Source organism: Doryrhamphus excisus, chromosome 1, assembly GCF_030265055.1.
Source record: "Doryrhamphus excisus isolate RoL2022-K1 chromosome 1, RoL_Dexc_1.0, whole genome shotgun sequence".
In the NCBI taxonomy this organism is placed as follows: domain Eukaryota; kingdom Metazoa; phylum Chordata; class Actinopteri; order Syngnathiformes; family Syngnathidae; genus Doryrhamphus; species Doryrhamphus excisus.
In genome coordinates, this window is record NC_080466.1 from 21920313 (window position 1) to 21944670 (window position 24358).

Sequence of the window (24358 nt, forward strand, 5' to 3'; positions counted from 1 at the left end):
CATCAACTATTTGACCGAAGGCAGACTTGAACAGGTATACAGTCATCCCTTGTTTATCACCGTGTAATAGTAGGATTCCTTATTTAGAAATGTAATATTTTTGTAGTTAGTGCATAGAAAACATGTTTGCAACCTTCTGAATACAGTTCTTAACATTATTAGAGTCCTCTAGACATGAACGAACACCCTTATAATCACTTTTACCCACTATAATAACATTCATTCATTCATTCATTTTCTACCGCTTTTCCTCACGAGGGTCGCGGGGGTTGCTGGAGCCTATCCCAGCTGTCTTCGGGCGTAAGGCGGGGTACACCCTGGACTATGGACACCTATGGACAATTTGGAGTGGCCAATTAACCTAGCATGTTTTTGGAATGTGGGAGGAAACCGGAGTACCCGGAGAAAACCCACGCATGCACGGGGAGAACATGCAAACTCCACACAGAGATGCCCGAGGGTGGGATTGAACCCTGGTCTCCTAGCTGTGACGTCTGCGCGCTAACACCTAGACCACCGTGCCGCCACTATAATAACATATTCATGGAAAATGAGACATCCATCCAGCCATCAATTTTCTACCGCTTATCCTCACGCGGGTCGCGGGTATGCTGGAGCCTATCCCAGCTGTCTTTGGCTGAGAGGCGGGGTACCAGCCAATCACAGGGCAGATATAGAAAAACCATCATTCACACTCACATTCATACCTATGGACAATTATTATTATTATTGTTCAGTAGAGCCTCCTTTTGCAATAAGAGCGTCTTGATGCCTCCGACAGCCTCTAATTGTTGAACAATGCACAGTGACACCATAGCTCTTTGGAAGTGCTCTGTAGGTTGTCTTTGATATTTTTCCCAGCACACCACTCCTGGAATCTACAATAACTGTGTTTGTGGTCCTCCTCGTTATGTTCCTCACAGTGGAAAGTTTTCGGGTCATGGGACAGCTGTTCGGAGGAGCCCATGTTGTCCTGTCTTCACGGGAGATGAATGTAAAGAGAAAAACAAGGCTTGATTAGCTCACCAAAGCCATGTTGTGTTCCAAATAAGCGGTATTATTGGAATAATTATTGGAATTATTGGTATAAGCGGAGGTATTGGAATCAACACAATTGACGGGGGTGCCCATATTTTGGCACCTGTTGATGCACATTGCACATCACAATCCACTGAACCTCATTCACTCCTGAAATATTATATATTAATATATATGTCCATCAGTTATGTGATGGATCAAAATGTGAGACTCGCTCCAAAGGCCCAATGATTTATTCATGTTAGGGGTGCCCAAACTTTTGCATACAACTGTAAGACTGTAAGATAATACTCACAGCACTCATACATGGTAGAGGTCCTTGTTGCTGCTTTTTTTAATGTCCAGTTTCTGTACAGTACTTCTTGTGGTGGCTACTGTCTCATCAGTGGAACATTACTGTTTTGAGTGCACCGAATGGGACATGTTCAGAGAAGCTGCAACATACAACCAACACACCAATGTGGGGGAGTATGCTGCATCTGTAACAGGCTATATACAGTGGTGCATGGAGGAGGTTACAGTCACCAAGACGATCATCACACGGGCCAACCAGAAACCTTGGATGACTCAGGAGGTGCGTGAAAGACTAAGAGAACGCAATGCTGCGTTTAAATCTGGTGATGTGATGGCACTCAGATCAGCAAGGGCAAATCTGAACCGTGCCATCAGAGTGGCAAAGCGTGCCCACAGCCGGAAGATCCAAAGCTTCTTCCAGGACCCCGGCAACACCAGACAACTGTGGCAGGGCATCCAGACTGTCACTGACTACAAAGCCAGACCTGCACCCTGCCAGAATGACATCAGCTTCCTCAATGAGCTAAATAACTTCTTCGGAAGGTTTGAGGCTCTGAACAATAACCCTGCGAGGAAGGCTACCCCCCACCCAGATGAACAGGCAGTCAAGTTTGATACTGCTTCTGTGTGGAGAGTCCTGAGGAAGGTCAACGTGAGGAAAGCTGCAGGCCCAGACGCCATTCCAGGACGGGTGATCAAGGAATGTGCAGACCAGCTGGCCCACGTGCTCACAGACATCTTCAACACCTCACTGGCCCAAGCTGTAGTCCCCCCGTGTTTCAAGTCCGCCACAATAATTCCAGTGCCCAAGAAACCATCTATTACATGTCTGAACGACTTTCGGCCCGTTGCACTCACATCAACCATTATGAAATGTTTCGAGAGGGTGGTTAAGGACCATATCACCTCCATACTCCCCCCATCACTCCACCCTTTCCAATTCGCGTACCAGCCAAACCGCTCCACTGAAGACGCCATCTCCACTGCTCTCCACCTGAGCCTGGAGCACCTGGAGAAGAAAAACACCCATGTACGGATGCTGTTCCTAGACTTCAGCTCAGCATCCAACACGATCATCCCCCAGGACCTGGTACGCAAGTTGGAGCCGCTGGGCCTTAAGACCTCCCTGTGCAACTGGCTGCTTGACTTCCTCACAGATAGAACCCAGTATGTCAGAGTGGGCGACAACACATCCAGTGTCATCTCCCTGAACACCGGCTCACCCCAGGGATGTGTTCTGAGCCCCCTGTTGTTTACCCTGATGACCCATGACTGTCGCCCCAAGTACAGCAGCAACCATATCCTGAAGTACGTGGACGACACAACAGTTGTGGGCCTCATTCAGGACAACAACGAACTGGCTTACAGGGAGGAAGTGAGACACCTCGTGGATTGGTGCAAAGCGAACAACCTGGTCCAGAACGTTGACAAAACAAAGGAGATCATCGTCGACTTCAGGAGATCCAGACCCAGCCACACTCCACTCAGCATCAACGACACAGCCGTAGAAGTTGTGAACACAACCAAGTACTTGGGGGTGCATATCACGGACAACCTCGGCTGGTCACTCCACACCTCCGCTCTGGCGAAGAAGGCACAGCAGCGACTGCACTTCCTGCGGCGGATGAGAAGAGCCTCCCTCTCCCCTCCTATCCGTACCACCTTCTACAGAGGGACCATCGAGAGCCTGCTGACCAACTGCATCTCCGTCTGGTCTGGGAGCTGCAAGGCCTCGGACTGGACGTTACTGCAGAGAGTGGTGAGGACAGCGGAGAAGATCATCGGGACCCAGCTCCCCCCCATTAAGGACATAGCAAACAGCCGGTGTGTATCAAGAGCCCGTCGGATCTGCTCTGACCCCACACACCCCCAGCATGGACTGTTCTCTCGCCTGGCATCGGGGAGAAGGCCCTGCAGCATCCGCTGTGGGACGACCAGGTTCAGAGACAGCTACTTCCCCCTGGCCATCAGACTGCTCAATGCCAAATAAGCCCCTCTACCTTTACTTACATTATTATTATTTATTTTAATTATTTAAATTATTTGGGCAATTTACTGTTCACGCTGCACTTTACATTATGTTGTTCATATTTGGTGTCTATTCTATCTATTTATTCTCCACATTATTATTATTATTATTTATTATTACTTATCTTCTTTTGTGTCTGTTATTATATGGGAGCCAGGCAACGACATTTCGTTGGCAATTTCACTACTGTGTTTTTGTGCAATGACAATAAAGGGAGTCTATTACTGACACCTAGTGACCTGTGTACAATACTACATGTCATTGCAACGTCTTTGAATGCATCTTCCATATGCCTTGTATTTGTATTCTAGTTCATTTAGTCATTTTTATGATTGAAAATGCTTAATTTAGGCTATAAATACATGACATTTTACAGGATTTATTCATTCAAAACGTGAAGCAGTGAAGCCACGAAATGTAAGCACCAAGCGGTGAGGGATTTCTAACATAAATAACGTATAACAGGCTGCCATCAAACACAAGTTAATACAATTATACGGTCAAGCCCCCAATGGGGGACAGAAATGTTTTCGTCCGCCCCTCCCACGGTTTGAAATACTGAGAAAATGCTAATATCTATGTATTTATCTGTACTGTACAGACAGAACTTGAAATTGAAACCAGCCCAATGGCAACAAAATGGAGAGCAGTGTAGCATACGTACAAGCCAATTCAAGAGTCAAATTGCATGCAGAGTACAACAAATTCACACATGTTGGCAGGTCTGCACTCATATCGAAGGTCCTCTCCACTCTTCCATCTTGCTGAGTCTCCTTTCTGTCCTTCCCTACATTTTATCACGGTGCATAAGAGGAGAGGAACATGGGCACCGCCTGATAACATTGTCAACACGCAGTCACACGTGAGCGAATGTGTCACAAATAGGCAAGTGTTTATTCATAATAGGTACTAAATACGGAATTGTACCAGTGAATATTAGGGTGTTCCATTCATTGGCTCACAGAGTAACAAGTTAATGCCTTCTTTTTTTTTTTTTAAATGATTATCTCTGTGTAGAAGTCGCCACATGCTTACCACCTGATTCAAATAGTCTTTGGTGTCTAGGCATGTGAGTCTGCCCTTCATTGTCTTGGAGATCAGCTTTCCCCTTGCATATGCTGTCTAGTGCAGTATATTGATAGCATACTGTACACCAGGGGTCGGGAACCTTTTTGGCTACAAGAGCCATGAAGGCCAGATATTTTAAAATGTGTATCTGTGAGAGCCATATACATTTTTTTAAACATTGAATGCAATAAAATGTGTGCATTTTTATGTAGGACCAACAGTTTTAGATATAATGGGCTCTAATTATGTAGACCAGGCACACTACCCCACGCCAATGGGGTGTGGCCAGTACACTTTCGTGAGCAGCGCAGTGTCTAATAATAAATCAAATACTTGTTGCCATTAATACAACTTCTGCTGCTGCATGGTTTTGCACCGTACTCAGTATATTTCATTCTTTTGGCCATCTTCGTCAGAAGGCTTGCTTCTGCAGCTTTAGCTATTTGACTAAAGGAGGAAAGTTTACATTTACATGTTGACATCTCAATGACCGAGGTAGACTACCGCATTATCCAGTAATAATCAAGTTTTAGTGTTTGACCTGGAAAATATCATCAGGAAAGATGGATATGGTCGGCCATATTGCAGTAGAAAATAGATGGACGAATTAAAATGCATAAGAAAGTTTTGATTTTTGATATTATTTTTAACAGTCATTTCTGTGATGGTTTACTTTAAAATGTTAGCAAAAATACATTTTTATTGTGGTAAGAAATGCTTGAGAGCCAGATACAGTCATCAGAAGAGCCCAACCTGGCTCCCAAGCCATAGGTTCCCTACCTCTGCTGTACATAGTCAGACATTTCTCTAGAAGCCATCTGTTCAGGTTGTATTCGTTCTGATCTTTGCATGCAAGTTTTATTCAATTGTACTTATTATTGTCAAAAAGCTTGTCACCTCTTTCGTCTATTTTAGCGCCAACGGCAGATTTTCCCTTGACAGTGGTGGAGGAAGGTTTTGGCAGGCCCTCTTATGCAACTTTGCTGTTTGATTACCAAGGTCCAGTCGCACACGCATGCTTTTTCTTCGGTGTCAGGTACAAAATGTTGGATTAGGCTCCTTTAAAAGAGGATTAGCTGTGTCAGATGCCGTTTGAGGTAAATTGCACCACAGTTGATGGATCTTCCCTGCCGGCACCACCAGCACTACCTCCTCGCTCCTCTTCAAGACTTGCAAAATTCTCCACCTAATCCTCAAAGAGCCTTCCCCCCCTGTAATAACCCGCCCACACTTCCCTTGAGCATCACATCGGCGCTTGCAGGGTTTGAGAGGGAGGCTGACATATTAACGTAAAGACACACACACACACACACAGGTGGGTGAACAGTCCAATTTTACAAGACTGTCTGCTCTTATGCGTGTGTGGGACCTGCTACTAACCAGTTGTGTGTGTGTGTGTGTGTGTTTGCATCTGACTGAGCAGATGGGCAGGATGGGGTGAATTTAAGGGACAAGGGCAGGGTCACATCTGTGTCATCTCTCATGTATGTCTGTGTGTGTGTGTGTGTGTGTGTGTGTGTGTGTACACAAAAAAGGTGATTAGCGACATGGAACAAGCACGTTATTACATAAAAAATAAAATGTCTGACCTCACATACTTCCTAATTTTGCAGCAATTTTCATTCCACCATGTCCTAACTGTGTTACTATGTTACTATTCAAATCCAATTTGTCCTACACAAATAATGCTGGCGATAGTGTCACTACAAGACACACAAACCTGCAAGCGTTTAAAACACAGACGAGCTGTCGCGTGTAAACACCAACACACACACATACTATATATATATGTTTATATATATATATATATATATATATATATATATAAGCAAACCCTGTCTACCCTCATCTTGGAGCAGCCATTGATTTGGGCTCGAAGGTGCCTTGAGCAATGGTTTCCATAGCAACCGGCAGCCGAGGAAGGCAGCCAAAGTTTGAGCTGGCATGAGGGAAGCGTCTGCCTGGTGTGTGTGTGTGTGTGTGTGTGTGTGTGTGTGTGTGTGTGTGTGTGTGTGCGGGCTATTTGTGAGTGTGTACGCCAGCCACCAAACATGCATTTCTCTTTCTGAGGGAGTGTGTGAGGGCATGTGTGTGTGTGTGTGCGTGTGTGTGTGTGAGGTGATGTCTATTTGTTATGCAGCCTCCTTTTGGCTCACAGACACAGAATAAAAGACACACAGGCACAGTACACACATCTCTGTGTGTGTAATCTCCCATAGGACTGGCTGACTCATGTCGACATAAGCAAAACCAAGCAGCTAGCCGTTGCTTGCAGAGTCACTGGTGACTTTGTCCAGAGACGTAAGGAGAGTGGGCCATAATGGAGGATTCGTACAAAAAAACAGAGAAAACTGAGACAGTATACAAAAACCCAGGCAATAATTGAAGTGAACATTTTCTACGTAAAAATAGCAATCAAGCAGACTGGGGTTTATGAAAAAATGACACGATATACAAGAAAACAAAGCTAAATTTTAGGTAAAATTTTCATAAAAATCGAACAATCATAAAAAACTGAGGTGTACGAAAACCGAGACTGTATACAAAAAAAACGTTTTTTGCATTTTGCGTTTTTTTACATGTGAATATTTCAAAACTGGATCTCATAAAAACCCTGGTAAATTTAGGGCAAACATTTTTATGTAAAAATATGAATCATACAGAACTGGAGTTTACAAAAAAATGAGACCATTTACAAAAACAAGTTGTATATTGGTAATTTCAACAAAAAAATTTCAACAAAATCCTAAAAAAAATTAAGGTGCACCAAAACCGAGGTCAAATTTTACCAAAGTTTTTGATGGCTCAAAGAAAAACCAAGATAGTATACAAAAAACTTTGTATTTACTTTTAATTTTAGCTCAATTTTAACAAAATTTTTTTTTAATGACAACATACGAATCATACAAAACTGGATTGTACAACAACCCTGGCAAATTTCAGTGAAAATTTTCTAAGAAACCGCTGCAAATATTTTCAACAAAATCATACAAACATAAAAAAAAACAAGTTGTATGAAAACCAAGACCGTGTAGAAAAACCAACATTTGATGACTCAAACAAAAACCGTGATAGTATACAAAAAAAACTATTTGTGTGTCCACAAAATGACACAGCGGTCGAGTGGTTAGCGCGCAGATCTCACAGCTAGGACACTAGGGTTCAATTCCACCCTCGGCCATCTCTGTGTGGAGTTTGCATGTTGTCCCCGTGCATGCGTGGGTTTTCTCCGGGTACTCCGGTTTCCTCCCACATTCCAAAAACATGCTAGGTTAATTGGCCACTCCAAATTGTCCATAGGTATGAATGTGAGTGTGAATGGTTGTTTGTTTATATATGCCCTGTGATTGGCTGGCCACCAGTCCAGGGTGTACCCCGCCTCTCGCCTGAAGACAGGTGGGATAGGCTCCAGCACCCCTGTGACCCTCGTGAGGATAAGCGGTAGAAAATGAATGAATGAAAATGACAACATATGAATCATACAAAACTTTATCGTACAAAACCCTGGAGTGGAAAATTTTCAACATAAACATAGGGCATACAAAAATGACAATATGAAAACCAAGGCCAAATTTGAAGCAAAAAATCTGGACAAAATTAGGAACAATAAAAAACTGGAGCATACAAAAACTGAAGGAAATTTTTGGTCAACATTTGACCAAAACATTTGACTCATATAAAACTGAGGCAGGCGAAAAGCGAGCACGGCTACAGTAAACTGAAGAAAATGTAAAATTGTGACGAGGAGAGGAGGAGAGAAGAGAGAGAAGGAAGGCGTTTGTCTTCACAGAGAGCATCTCACAAGAGACGGCTAGAGCAAATACACGCCAGAACACGGCGCCCCCCCCCCTCCTACCACCACCACACGCACACTAACTTGCCCCCCCCAATCTTCAGAGCCTCTCAACAGGATCTGAGAGCAGCTCAGCTCAAGCCCTGACACGTGTGCCTGAGAGAGGGGGGAGGAGTTAGAGAGTGAGCAGTAGTCACTTCTATGAATGTGTGTGTGCGAGAGAGAGAGAGAGAGATCGAGGGGGGGGCGAGAGAGACGGAGGAGTAGAGGATCTGTGTACGTGAGGGAGGGTAATATCTCTCTCTGCTCCTGGGTACAGATGAAGGGAAGAGAGAGAAATGACTTTGTCGTCCCCGGTTCTTTCTTTTCCCGCCACCACCACCACTAATGGCTTCTGCACACAATACCCCCTGCTTCAAAATAAGAGTCAGCAGTCCAAAAAGAAGTTGTTTTTATCATCCAACTATTACTAATTCAACAGCATTACTACCAATAAAGACTGGAATTCCCAAAGCTTTCCCAGAAAGGATGGAGGATAGAGAGATTCTGAGCTCTTTACCCTCAACTTCCTTCCTGGTGTGCCTGCCTCGCTCCAATGCCAAAGCTGCTCTGAATAAAGCATTTGATTTGCTGCGTCTTGTCACATGGCGGGAAGGAGGCGGCTTCACCCGAGTGACAATCCCGTGTGGACTTGACTTGTGTTGCTAGTAAGCACACACGTTTTGATGAGGATTTTTAGGTTGCACCGTGGGCTGTTGAAACGCCACCTTCCATTGAGGTCATGAGAAACCGCCATCTACTGGTCGGTTGTTTCGCTGCAGTTCAGTGAAAGCGCACGGAAGCTGAAGTCCCAGACTGATTGGACGCTTTTGATGCACGGGTTGGCACGGTGCGTCCCGTGTGAGGAAACTGTGCATGTGCGTTACAGCTGCTGACTCCGAGGGGGTTGTCGGCGCAGGATGAAAACGGAGGACAAAGACAATGATCAGAGAGGAATTACCTGAGCAAAGGGAGAGGCGTGGAGAGAGTATGCAGCAGGAAGGACCTCGGCAGAGTGTGCAAGCCTGTGGGCGTTTTCAGAGCCTGTTTATTGTCGAGTGTGCATACGCACGTATGAGGGGGCTGATGTCGTGACTCACAGGGCTATCAGCACCGGCACCCCCTCCTTCATATACTGTAGTTAGTGTGTGACACCGTCGTTTCCTACATGCGTGACAACACACATTGACTTATTAACACATCCAAATGATCAAACCCGCTTCAATTTCTCAGCATGGTTCTGAAAGGCCTCCTTGGGGCAAGCAGCTGTCAATCCATCACTCGGATAAACCCACAATCCACACACGCCGTGTCTTTTCTCCACCGAGACATCCACCAGCATGGCCACAGTAACCGCGACAACAGCCATAAATTAGCATCACGGCGATATGCGAGGGAGCAACAATTAAAGCTTGACTAACAAGCTTTTGAGGAGCCTGGCTGAAGTTTCCCCGAGCAGCTGCTAACCGGATTAGCCGACACGGTGGAAAGGCGGAGACGGAGCAGTGACAGTCGTGTTTGCGTATCACACACACAAATACGCAAACGCACAAACGCACAACCTGAAAAACAAAACAGAATCGAGTCATGGTTGGTGTCGCCTCAGTCAAGCACAAAGCTAAGCTAACGGGGTACCAGGGAGAAGCCATTGAAAGCCGAGTCTGTACACATACCGTAATCCATCGCCCAAAACCATGACAGTTTACAAAAACCCAGGAAGAAAAGACAATGGACAAAAGCAGAGGCCAAATTTTACTTCATACTTTCAACAAAGACGTGCCAAACTGCGGTGTAAAACACCAAGACAGTACAAAGTCCAAAAAGCGAAGTAAAATTTTAGCAAATGTACACAACAACAACTACAGACACACTAATCCCTCGCCACTCTATGGTTGTCATAAATATAGGGATTAAAGGGGTGTGGACTCCAGTCACGGACACTAAGTCACATTTCTGATGACTTCAGAATCAACTTGTCTGTCGAGGATTAACATTTGCAATAAAAGTGAGTGTAGTGATGACTATTTTATTGTTGAGTATTACTATTAGGTCGAGGTACAGCAGGTCATCCAGAAACCGGGCGGTTGGCGGTTGGCTCCACCCAGTCACTGCTTTTGTGTTCTTGGGCAAAACACTCACCTACTTCACCTTACTTCCAGTGTAGCTCGCACTGGTATATGAATGTTATTTATTTATTATTATTATTTATTATTACTTATCTTCTTTTGTGTCTGTTATTATATGGAAGCCAGGCAACAACATTTCGTTGGCAATTTCACTACTGTGTTTTTGTGCAATGACAATAAAGGGAGTCTATCTAATGTGTGGTGGTGGCCTTGCTAAAATGCGCTACATAAAACCAACCCATTATTACCATTATTATTATTGTCTTTATTATTACATTTGATTCAGCTCCAGAACACCCCTTTCTCTTCAATTGCCATTGGTCACTCACAACACAATCCGGGTTTAAGCCTTAAATATGCCTCACACACTTACAGCACCCAGGATGTCTCCAGGGAGAGGTTCAGGGTAAGTCCGCCCAGTGGGAGGCCTGGGGGATGACCCAGGACACATCGGAGAGACCATGTCTCTCAACTGGCCTGGGAATGCCTCTGGATGGCTTCCAGAGAGGGGAAACTCCAGAAAAGCCAGCTTGTTGTTTCCATGTTGACAAGCATCCCACTTCTTTCCCAAAACAATGATGTCACCAACCCATTGCAGTCATGTGACCAGAAATCAGCTTTGATGACAATCCCACATAATATCGGAATATTTCGACCGGCACAACTCACTCTAATTCTTGCAACCCGCAGCACTTTAACCCCCTTATTGTGCTCTCTTCTAGAAGCGCAAAAATTTGTGTGGAAAAAGTTGAAAATATCTGACTGTTTGTAAGTCCATGAATGCATCCTGGCTGTTTACCCTTGCGGTATGACAACCATGAATGCCAACAATGAAAAAACAGAGCGTTTATTTCTGCATGGACATATTTCTTTGTCTTCTTTGCCAACGATGCTGGCTTACCCGTATGTGCTGAAAAATTAGCAAGCAAAAACAAAAAATATGTTGAAAGTCATTTTCAAAACAAGCCTGAGGGATTTTCTGAAAACCAGTCCTTTATTTCAAAGTAGGCCTACACGTGTAGCTGCGGTCATCCCCTCAGTGCAGCCCTGCACAAGCTGGGCTCGAACCGGAGACCACATTTGTTCACTGATTGAGAGTTAAGTGGAGCCATGTTAGCTAAAAGCTTGTCAATTCACCGTTCTGCACATACGTATCTTAAGACGTCAGCTAGCGAGGTTTGACTAACGAGTGTTAATAAGCTGTGTGATGTTTTGTGGCTCCACACTATTTTTATTTTCCAGTGGAAGATCGGGAAAAATGCCTCCTGTGATAGTAAAGGTTACCGACCCCGAGCCGTTCAAATGGTTAAAGGGGAAGTGCACTTTTCTTTGGAATTTTGCCCATCATTCACAATCCTTATGTGAAACACAAACACATATTTCTTTTCCTTTTCGTGAGAAAACAAATTAATATGAGCTAGCTGACAACAGACATCATGGGAAATAGTGCTTATTTTGACTCTAAAGCCCTCACAAAAAAACTCTTCATCTGGCGGACTCAGTCAGCGTCCTTCACAGACGGAAGAGTGGATACCTAGCTCCCAATTTGGCTACAAAGACTCAACAAGATCACTATTTTTTACCTGAGGACTGGAGCACACATCTTGTGCTGGAAGACACAGCCATCCATAGGAGACATCGTGTTGTTGCTGTATCTGTATTGTCTGCTGTTGTTGACAGAACTAGCATGCATGCAAGTATGTGTATCAATGCACAGAGAAAAGAAGTTTGGGTAGTGTTTTAAATAGGGCTGTCAATCCATTAAAAGATTTGACTGTGATTAATCACATTTTAAATCCACAGTTAACTGAGAATTAATCATATTTAATCACAGATAGAAATTTGTTTTTATCTATAGTAAGTAGGCGAAATCTCTCTGTGGTAAATTAACTACAACGATAATTACGTAAAATTTTGGTTACAGGATATCAATTTGGGAACTATGGGCCACTATTTAAACCAATAGAATCAGCAAGCATATTTTTGTAGGATTATTTTTCTTTATTATTAGCATATTAGCTCTTAAACTTGCCAACAAACGTTCAGCAAATACAAAATGTGAGCGAGTGAGACTTCTCACACTGACACAAACATGTTTTTGTGATTACAGTGTCAGCTTAAAATAATACCTAATTCCTAAAACACATGGCAATAGTCATAAAACATTTCCTCCAAATTGCAAACTTAATGTCATTGTAATTCTCGTTTAAAACACATTAAAATACATGGAAATTAAATTCATCATTATACGTATATATATATATATATGTTTGTGTTTATACATATATATATATATATATATATATATATATATATATATATATATATATATATACACATACATACACACATACATATACATACATATATATAGAAACAGACATATATATATATATACATATATATACATATATACATACATACATATATATATACATATATACATATATACATACATATATACATATATACATATAAATGTGAGCTGCATCATTGAACGGACCATCTAGCGTTCTCTGATGTACAGTTTTATACAGTATATATATTATATATCTATATATATATATATATTACATCATAAATAGGATCAATCACATTGCTATAATGTACATATGTTTTACCCAGGTGTTGAAAATCCATGTTCCATGCTAAATGGCTAAGGCTAGCACAACACTGGTTTTCAGCCAGGTCATCACATTGACATCCTTCAACAGCAGCTGGACGTCCAATTTAGCTGGCAGTTCAATGCCACAATCATCAGAGAGTTGTAAAAATGTGAAAAGCACTGGTTAGTTGGGCCACTCTTATGCCAAGGTAGCACTGTACATGACAATAAAAACAATACATGAAATGCCCCAGTCTCTGGCAGGCCAGGATTAGTCAGTCAGTTTTTTAAAAGACGTTTTTTTCATAGTCGAAATCGGTGTGTCCCAATGACGGCATTGTAAGCTAGCTCATATTAACTTTTTTTTTCTTGCATTATAATTCACAGATAAGGGAAAGAAATATGTGTTCATATATACTGTTTCACATAAGGATTGTGAACGATGGGCAAATTTCACCAAAAAGTGCAGAAAGATCAACTTTCCTTTCCCCGTGAAGGCAGACTTAATGCCTTGTGTCATTAAGTGTGATACCACAGTTGCTTTTTGAATGAATGTTTTACCACCATCATATAATAGGATAAAGGCGGCATCCTTGAACATGTGAAAGGATCTGCGCCTACGAAATGGACAGTACTAACTACCCTCCCAATAAGCCTGTGTCCTTCTTCCAGTGTGCACGACAACCACAACATATTTTTGTGACTGTATTTCAAATGCATTTCATGCCGCCTATGTGAGAGACTCAGAAGTCCATCCGGGTGTCATTTAGGTATAAATTCTGGCACACACTAAATAACCAACTTTGCATCTCACTTATTTTTTTCCCCTTTGCGGGTCCTTGACTTTGTTTTTCATATTTGTAATTTTCACTTTAGAATAAATCTCCTTTCCTTCCTTTCCGTGCCTGCCTTTCTGTGTTAGGTCATTTTCCCCCCTCTGCACATGCTTTCTTCTCCTACTTTTCTCGTCTCCAGTTCTCCTCTGCTCACTCAAATAAATCTCTCAAACCCCGCCCAGCCGCCCATCGAAATCCATGAAACACACACACACAAACACACACACACACGCGCATGCTTGCACAAACACACAACCCTCCAGGCGGCAGCCACAAAGGCCCCATATTAATAAATCTGCTCTTTTATTGGTGCTGAGTGTCTCTGGCAGGAGGGGAAGGGGGTGGGGTGGGCAAGGAGGAGGAGCAGCAGGAGACACAGGGATCAGCAGAGGGCAGGAGGAGGAGGAGGAGGTGATGGACTGAAGTCATATCATGAACAAAACGGAAGAAATGAGTGCATAAGATGGAGACAAAGAAAGATGAGAAACAGCGATACACACACACACACAATGACTATCAAACACAACCACAGGCACTGCACGGGCCTTAAAGCGATGCTTCTCAATGAGTTTTTGTCATGCCCCCACTCGAGGACAGAATTGTTTTCACTCCCCCCACCTGTGATTTTAAATACTTAGTAGAACCTGTAGTAGTAATGTACTTACCTGTACACACCACTGCACTGTATGATTTGCTTCACCAGCATCGCTCAAACATCAATAAAGACAATAGTATCGTCCCCTATGCCACTCGCACCCCCACCACCGACACATCAGTGCCCCCCACCCCAAGCAACACCAACGTTAGCTATCTCTGAATGTACAATAACCCAATGTCACGTTGCACTTCAGTCTATCACTGAATAAACATGGCTAAATTCAGTAAAATACAAATCTAAGGCATTCAGAAGATGCATTTAAAGATGTTGCGATGATAGTGTTCTACACTAGTCACTGGGTGTCACAAATGTTACTGTAAAGCAGGGGTGCTCATTAAGTCGATCGCGATCTACCGGTCGATCGCGGAGGTGGTACTGGTCGATCGCTGGTCGATCGCGGCGTGACATTAAAAAAATATCATCCCAGCATCAATGCCGTCACTTGATTGATATACAGGGCAGCCATTCAGATGACAACTGAATGTTGCCCTTCGGGCGACCAATCAAATCAAACAACGTCTCTAAGTGCAGCAGAACTTACGATGTCAGCCTATCATCCATCCCCGTTACTTGATTGACATACAGGACAACCAGTCAGATGACAACTGAATTTTGACCTTTAGGTCACCGCTCATGCGTAAACAACGATGCAAAGTGCTAAGCTAGTCGGCGAATTGCGTTAGATTTTAAGCCCTCGCTAAAGTTTATGGTCACTAAAATGAGTGAAGGAGCTGGACCAAGTAAAAAGGCAAAAACATATCACTTCCATACGGAATGGGAGGTGGACTTTTTTTTCACAATGTCTTTTTCGAAGTGCGTTTGCCTCATATGCCATTCTACCATCGCAGTACCAAAGAAGGGAAATGTGGAGTAATGTGGAGGTAATTACAAAAAATGTTAATTGTTAATTATGTGTGTTTTGCAATATTGGCTCATTTGGTTATGTAAGGTACATCAACATACATTGTAAGTACAAATAATCCTCAATACATTTGAAAATAAATAGATGTTTTGCATTTTTGTAGTGGGTAGATCATTTTGACTCGGTCATTTTAAAAGTAGCTCGCATGCTGAAAAAGTGTGAGCACCCCTGCTGTAAAGCATCAGACTTGATTGCCGCAACAACAGGTTTTTAGCATCTCACAACAGGCACAATAATCCCTGACATGGGCTACTGTTGCGGCCGTGACCCACACCGAGCCCTGATGTCACTTCTTGTCTGCCTCCCACTCAGCTCCCCTAAACCCACAACACATTTACAGCAACACACATTATTTATCTTTTAAATATCTTTTGAAAAGTTGATCTTATGTCTTCTATATTGGGTAATATGAGCGTAAATGTGACTATAAGGGTGTTATTTTATGTCGAGAGGGCTGTAATAATCTTAAAAGAATGTATTTAGAATGCCATAAACAGGTTTTCTATGCTCCAACTACAAAAAAATGTGCTTTATCAATGAAGAATCCTACTTTGCTAAAATTCACTCATCACAGTCAGGTCTGGAACCAATTAGCTGCGATAAACGACGGATTAAAGTAAAGCTTTTCTTAATGACAACATGAATGTAAATTGTTGGTGTCTCTGAGACTGCTTTTGTGTGCGCGTATACAGCATGGGTGGACACAAATGTATAAGTTAGTAGTATTAGTTTGTGAGAAATATCATCATTGTTGCGTACAAACCACTATTTTAAACCACAGCCTTATAAGCCTTAAACCACTAAAGCAAAAATTGCCATTGGGAGTGAGTTGCATACAGTCCCTTTAATATCTCTCCTCCAATGGATTATTCAAGACACCTGCGTCCTAGCTGAATCCAAAATGGCCGCGCCAGGCCAGTCACCAGGATGCGGACCCCAGGCGCCCAAGGTGGTTGATGTGGTAATGACATCGGCAGGCTTGGCTTAGTGGTCCAATCTCAGCCATCAGTCAGCTGTGACAGATTGGGGATATGAGCTAAGGAGGCGTTTAGCTTTGCTGTTTGCTGTGGTGTGTGTAAGCGTGTGCAAGCGTGTGTAAGCGTGTGCAAGCGTGTGCGCTTGTGTGTTGGGGGAGGAGGGGGGTGGGGGGGGCTATCAGTGCTGGTCGTGTTGCAGAGGCATCAATACACTCTCGACAGGCCATTTTCCTACGCCTGCTTCCAGCCCTGGCTTGTTGCTGGGGTAACTGCCGCCATTTTACCTTCCCTGGCTGCAGTGTTGAAAGATTTCATAAAAGGACGATAGTTTTATGTTTTCTCATCTGGCTTTCTCACCGAATTGTTCATGATATAAACCCGAGGATGATTGCTGCCACAAGGACATGATTGGTTGGCCTTCCAAGGTCAAATGAAGGAAGCAAATGTTCCAGGTGGGGCAGACCCAGAGTGCTGACAAGACTCCAGCACTAATTCACCGTTAGCTAATGATTGCGGTATTACACAATGAACTTACCTGTCCGTGAGGCTGCATGTTGCTGTAGGGGATGTTCTGGTTCAACACCTTCTGCTTCATCAGCAACATTCGCTTCTGTTCCTCGCTCAGATGGGCCGTTTGCCCCGGGATTGGCCCCTGGGTTTGCCCCGGCCCCGCCCCCTGGCCCCCACCTCCTCCACCAGCCATGTAGGGAGGCAACATAGGGTTCTTGACCTGACCGTTCCCGCCCACGGGTGGAGTCATCCTGTGGCCGATGTGGTCGACCCCACTGCCGCTGAAGTGGCTCAGTGGCTTGGTGTTGTTGTAGGACAACATGGCTGCCGTTTGCTGCTGCTGCTGCTGCTGCTGCTGCTGCTGCTGCTTGGACAGGGTGGTCTGGCTGATACTGTTCTGCTGCTGCTGGCCCATCATGCCCATGTGATTGTGAGGGAGGTAGTTGTTCATGGGAGCTTTGGGTCCGTTGTTGGGGGCCATTCCAGCCCCTAGCGGGGCCTGTGGTGTGTTAAAGGCTTGTGGTGGATACATCATTGGGCTGTTGGGTTTGTCTTGGTTAAAGGGACCGGCGTTATAAGGGCTGGTTGGAGGGCCTGCTGGAGACCAGTTGGCCGCTTGCTGCTGCTGTTGTTGCTGCTGCTTTTGCTGCAACAGTTTAGCACGTTGCTGAGCAGCCATTGCTTTCAGTTGCTCTGCAGGGGAAAGTTCCGGTGTTACTGGTCCGACTGGCTGACCCGGGACAAGCCCAGGCCCTGTTTGTCCGGTACCTGCCTGGCTTACACCAGGGCCTGGGTTCATCATGTATCCGTTGCCAGGCCTTGGAACTGCTTGCGTTTGAGCCTGGGTCGGGGTCTGAGGAGAGCGAGCCACACAGTTGTGTAATGGGGACCCTGACGCCATGGCAACGGCAGGGGACTGCTGCAAAGGCTGCTGAGGAGGTGTGCCATTGGCGGTGGTGGCAAACTGAGGGCCTGATGATGAAGGTCGGACCTGAGGAGCACAAAAAGATTTAAAAAATCACATTAATTGTGTTCATCCATTCATTTTCTACCGCTTATGCTCACGAGAGTCGCGGGGTGCTGGAGCCTATCCCAGCTGTCTTGGGGCGAGAGGTGGGGTACATCCTGGACTGGTTGCCAGCCAATCACAGGGCACATATAGACAAACAACCATTCACACTCACATTCATACCTATGGACAATTTGGAGTGGCCAATTAACCTAGCATGTTTTTGGAAGGTATAGTATATTATCTCAAATATAATTATTATATTATTCATTCATTCATTCATTTTCTACCGCTTATGCTCACGAGGGTCGCAGAGGTGCTGGAGCCTATCCCAGCTGTCTTGGGGCGAGAGGCGGGGTACATCCTGGACTGGTGGCCAGCCAATCACAGGGCACATATAGACAAACAACCATTCACACTCACATTCATACCTATGGACAATTTGGAGTGGCCAATTAACCTAGCATGTTTTTGGAATGTGGGAGGAAACCGGAGTACCCGGAGAAAACCCACGCATGCACAGGGAGAACATGCAAACTCCACACAGAGATGGCCGAGGGTGGGATTGAACCCGGGTCTCCTAGCTGTGAGGTCTGACCACACGACCACACGACCACCGTGCAGCACATTAGTGGTGTAAACCCCAAATTTAAATCCACCTTGCATAAATAAAAAAAAAACTATCAAAACATGTTTTTATCGTGACGTAACTTGCCATGTAGCAGCGATACCAACACGGACCACCACCTTAGGGTTTTGCCATAAGTTATTTCTTGAATTCAATAGTCTTTTCCCCACGGCTGCAAAATAACCCCAAACGGTGTCTCAGAAAGTTGCCAGTGTCAGCATTTTGATCAAATAAGGTGAGAAACACTACTGCATTCATGAAATAGCTTATAGCAAAACACGAAGGTGGTGTTTGTGTTTGGCAACAATCGTGCCTTCAATGAAGGTAAAGTAACCTTAAATGTTCAGTTATCCCTTTCTTTCATCATATAATGTATATGTATTTCAAATAGTTTTCTATGTTTGTAGAATGTGTTTCATTTTTGAGACTTGTGGTACTACAAAGTCAACCGCTCATGACATCATGACAAGTATTAGCAGGCTAACAGGATGCTAACAAGGACGTTTTGCATTAAAAATACATTAAGAACACTGCTGGGCTCACGCATCGTATTAACAATGCAACGAGACCAGTGCTATATTGTATGCTAACCGGAGAATGTACGCAAACAGAGGCAAAATTTGGGCGGATATGTTCAACGTAAACCAAAAAACATGCTAAATGGGGCTGCCCTAACCTAACTGTTGCTATGCTTTGTAGTTTAGTTTCCTGTTGGCTCCCTCATGTCTGTCTTCTCTCTCTGTATCACTCGACTTCCCCGACATCTCTCACTTTTTCTTCCGTGTCACTCACTCTTTCGTCTGTCTCTGTATTTACAGTCACAGTTGATCCACTGGGAAAGCACAGACTTGATTGAGTACTATAATGTGGGATGGCGTAACTCGCACACAATTGGCCAGTGGATTCCCGTACCTGATCAACTGGTACCGTAAAATAAAAACAGAAGCGTCTGAGCAAAGCGTTTCATTGGAGGACAAGCGGCTGCGATGCTGCCACCAGAGGGAGACAGAAGAGCCCGGAGGGAGGCTGACATCATTGCAGCACCCTGGCAGGCACCAATAAATGCTTTGCGCAGATGCAATGCATTATATACCTTTTGAGTGTTAAGCTGCTGTGTGATGAGTTTAGCTCACTGTGAGCCAGACTGTTATATTGACTATTAAAATGACCTCCTGCCATTTCCAGAGGGTTGACAAGCTTGTCGTGAGTATACCGACAGATGACTGGCTCCTGCCAAAAAAACAACTACCATTTCCCTACTGACTCGCAAGCAGCACAGTATCTAAGTGATTAGTCGTAATTCTGAAGTAAAGGCAGTGTCACGAGATGTGATTAGCCGTACTAACCTGTGGTGAGCCCATAGGCACCTGTGGGCCACCCTGCGGGGGTTGAGCAGGGGGTGGAAGGGATGTCGGGGGTACCGCCCCCCCTCCAGGTGCTGTCGTATTACTGACTGCTTCCTGTGGTCCTGGAGTCTGATTGTTTGCCGGCCGGCCAAAATCTGGCTCTTTCTTTTCCTCAAAGTCCTCGTTGAAGAGGTCGTGCATGTCGTCCTCGGGTACAGTGTTGGCCAACTCGTCAATCAGCTCCTGCCACTCCTGGTCATTGAGGTTGATGTCGGAAAACAGTTTGTTCTGATTGGACAGAGACTGGGGGTCCGAAGACTCCATGCCAGCCCCGTCATCCAGCGGCTCCTGTTTCAGGTCCTTGAGGAGGCCGAAGCTGTCCTCCAAGTCCAGAGACCCGTTCATCTTCATGTCTGAAAGATGGCTGCCACCATTCTTTCCCAGCTCGTCCGCCGGCCGGCTTACATGGTTGCCGTTGCTGTTTGTGCCGTTTCCCGTAGAAGTGTTGGGCCCGCCGATCAGGGGCTTCACGTCGAGTTGGTGGTGCAGCGGAGAGATGGGTGGAACATTGTTGTTGGGAAGACCTGTTAGGGAGTCTAAACCACTGGAGCCCTCCTTCCGTAACCGTTTGGTTGTGGGTGAGTAGCTGCCTCCATCACAGATACCATTCTGGTCTCCGTTGAGAGGGGATCTGGCACTATCCAGTTTCCGTTTGACTGTCTCCTGGAGCTAAAACACAGAAGGAAGATGATTAGAAGAAGCACTGAGCCCATCCATGCCATAGCAATACTTTTGCATATACAAGTCAACATGTTCAGTACAATAAATGACAATGAACTGCAATACAAATCAAAGCAAGAAGATTCTAACTGTGAAAGTGATTCCACACTGGTCACCCGGTGTCGGTACACAAGCACTAGACTTGATCGGCGGACCAACAGGCATTTATTGCAGGTTAAATGATCTCACAATAGGAACAGTAGTAATAAAAGAATACTCATAACAATAGTGATAATATGATCCCAATAACATGGGCTACCCACGAAAAGCTAGAACTCAACATTGAACCCCTGACATCGCTTCCTGTCCACCTGTCACAAAGCTCCCTTAGCAAACATGCTAACTGCGACAAACGCGAGCAAGACTCTTGAAATGGCTTCTTTTTACTCTGTTGATTAATACGAATGTAAAGGTGACTATAGGGGTGTTATTTCATGTCTAGAGGGCTCCAAGAATGTTAAAAATTAAGGTCATAACAGGTTTTCTATGCTCTAACTACGAAAATATTTCATTTATGAAATATCCTGGAAATATCCAGAATCCTGGTAATCTGTGGTAATTAATTTATCACAGGAACCAATTAACAGCGATACATGAGGGATTACTAAGCAAGTATATTTGTAATAATAATGTTACATAAGAAGAATTGGAATAAATGATGTACTATAATGAAAACTGTTTTGCAATATTATTTTATGACTAATAAATACTTTTTTTTGTTTTTACCAGAACAAAGAAATATTGTTGCAGAATGTGCAGGTTGTTCTTTGATCCAACCATTAAGTTCAGGGTTACTACCCATTACGTTGACAGAGAGCTCCCGTTTGATCACGCAGGTCACCCATGTCATCAACGTCACATGACATATACAGTATAACATATCATGTAATTGATCATTATTTTTAAATAATCAATCATTACATTTTATAGCCTATAATGCTTTGCTCCCCCGATTCCAGGAAACACAGAGGGGAATATAAAAGTATGTGCTGCGGTGTGTGTGTGTGTGTGTGTGTGTGTGCAATCCATCAATCAATGGGGTTAAATAATTCAGGTTTCCAGCATGCTGTCCTTGATTTTGTGAACAAATCTGACTTTTGGAGTGCATGTGCGGAGAGAGGGGGTGCTAAAGTATTTCCCTAAATGCCTGTGACTGATGTTGGTAATAACAGACTTGCTTTGCAAAGGCTACCAATAAAAACTCCCATAATGATCCAGTGGGTGTGAGCGACGGCACGCACCCACACAGAAATGCAAACGCACACGTACAGAGTTCCTGCATAGGCGCCCGCCCGTGGAAGCAACGTTACCGTTGGAATCACCCGCATTAAAGCTACACTTCAAAATACAGTCCACTCATACGCTAAACGTACAATTAGGAAGTGTTCATACGAAGGAGAAGCAACACAGTCAAAAATGACAAAGAACTGAGGTGGGAGTCAAGGTGTGAATTATTGATTTGACATTTAAATCACATGACCTTAATAGCACAGTTCATTGATATGGATTTAAATCAGATTTTTTTTTACATTTTTACAGAGAAAAGGAAACATAAAAATCATCACACACACACACAGTGTGTATATATATGATGTATGTATATACTGTACACTCAGTTTATATATGTGCATATGTACATATCCAGTATATACAGTATGTATAGTTATCAGGCCTCTCTGTTGCGGAACCATCTCCCCTACTCAATCCGGGGGTCAGAGACCCTCTCCCTTCCCTTACCTCTTTGCTTAAGCGTACAGTTACCCCAAATTCACAACAGACGCTTACCGTGTACGTCACGTCTGCGTCGCGTATCCACCAGCTGTATCGCCCCTTTTTGGAATAGAGCTGTATTTCACTCTCTTGCCTTCTACAAGCCAACAAGATAGACGTAGCATCGGGTACTTGTGCTTGCCAAATAAAAGGACACCTGATTTTTTCTAAAGCCTGACAGATGCCTGTCATGCCTTTTCTTTTCGAGTGTGCTCCTGGTAAAACTGGCTCATATAAAAGGTTCAATTGCGCCACTTCAAAGATTCATCGTTGGTCATCCATCATCTTGGTTGCAATGAGCGCTGGGGGTCTTTCAAGCTTTTATTTTGTTAAAAAGCTGAAGCGGTGTTTCTCTTACTGGTATGCTGCTAAATTTAACGCTTGAAAAAAAAATAGACTTGTGGCTTGATCTACCGTCTCTATTTATTTCTATATCTCAACCCAACCGGTCGGGACAGGCGGCCGCCCCACAAGGCCTGGGCTCTGTCCAAGGTTTCTTTCCCAGAGGGAGCTCTTCCTTGCCTCCGTCACCAAGTGCTGGCTCAGGTGGGGTTTCAGTTGGCTCTCAGTGCCATAAGTGCTACTGATTGATTGATTGTTAATAGGAGTGTAAAGGTGTCTCGAGGACCGTATTCAGAGGGACGGAAACATCTTTTCTATGCTCTAACAAATAGGGAATCCTACTTGGCGGAAATCCCCTTAAGGGGGTCGGCCCTGGAACCAATTCATCGGGATAAATGATTACTGTATTTCCACTGGCCTGATCACCCGGGACAAAATTGGCTTGCAAACGGGAAGAAATCTGAGGTTGACCGGCGTCTCCCAGTTGAGGGTGACGGATCTTAGCCGTTCCGTGCCACTCTCCGGCACCTGTTCCACAACACAGCTGCATCTTTTAGCACAATTAGAGAGCTCGTTACATCTGTGAAGTGGCGGAATAAACCTGGCCTGAGCCGTCACACGGCGCTAACAATATTTTCACGCACGTGACAATCAATAATGATAAGTGAGCAAATGGAGCGGAGAAATGAGAGAGGAAGAAGAAAAGGCAAACTAATGGAGGGAATTAGAGGTGGTTGAGAGCAGAGTAGTGAAATGAGGACCTGGTGACTGCTCTTCTTGCATCTCACACACACACAAAGCAAAGACAAAGGTGCCGCTACACACACATCTCTTTGTCAGGCTTGTTGGCTTGGAGTGGACACATGGAGATGAGGGAGGGGAGAGGACGATGATGATGATGATGGAGACAGGAGGGGGGCGGTAGAAAGGAAGAGCCAGCCAAATGACAGCAGGGAGCAGACGATGAGAGGCTGATCAGAGATGGAGAGGGGAAAGACAGAGATGGAAGCAGTACGGTGCCGTTGTTATAGCAACTGCTGCCTTTGTGTGCTTCATCCTACTTCCTCCTCCTCCTCCTCCTCCTCCTCCTTCTGTCGACAATCCTATCTCCTCTACCTCGCTAACTTCCCTCCTTTCTTTACCTCCAGAAAATGAGGAAGAATAAGGGAAATTCTGATCTTACCGCAGCCCAAGCGGAGATTCGAACCCAGGCTTGATCTCCTAGCTGTGTGACCTACATGCTAACCACTCGGCACCAAGCGGCGCGCTTTGTCTTTAAATGTATATATATATTTTTTACAAAATAAAAGGCAGAGTGGTTAGCATGTTGTCCACCCGGTCAATTCGGGAATCTCTGCTATGTGGAGTTTGCATGTTCTCCCCGTGCATGCGTGGGTTTTAACCAGGTATTCCGGCTACCTCCCTATTCCAAAAACATGCTAGGCTAATTGGAGACTCCAAATTGTCCATAGGTATGAATGTTCTTTGTAAGATGACTCCATGAGTCCGTCTGGTAAATTGAGCGGCACAGTGTTTAAACAATTCACAGCAGTTGTGAAGCAAAGGAGATGTCACAAGAATAGACAGA

General features: G+C 44.3%; 1 protein-coding gene across 1 annotated transcript in view; it reads right to left on the reverse strand.

Annotated features, from left to right (window-relative positions):
• The window catches only part of maml3 (mastermind-like transcriptional coactivator 3), a 109296-nt gene that overhangs the window by 35580 nt on the left and 49358 nt on the right, over positions 1–24358 (reverse strand). The window contains exons 2-3 of the mRNA XM_058091681.1: positions 19879–20607; positions 16921–17886 (exon numbers count right to left, since the gene is read on the reverse strand). Of these exons, the coding sequence (XP_057947664.1) occupies positions 16921–17886; positions 19879–20607 (1695 nt within the window). The remainder of the gene's footprint in view (positions 1–16920; positions 17887–19878; positions 20608–24358) is intronic.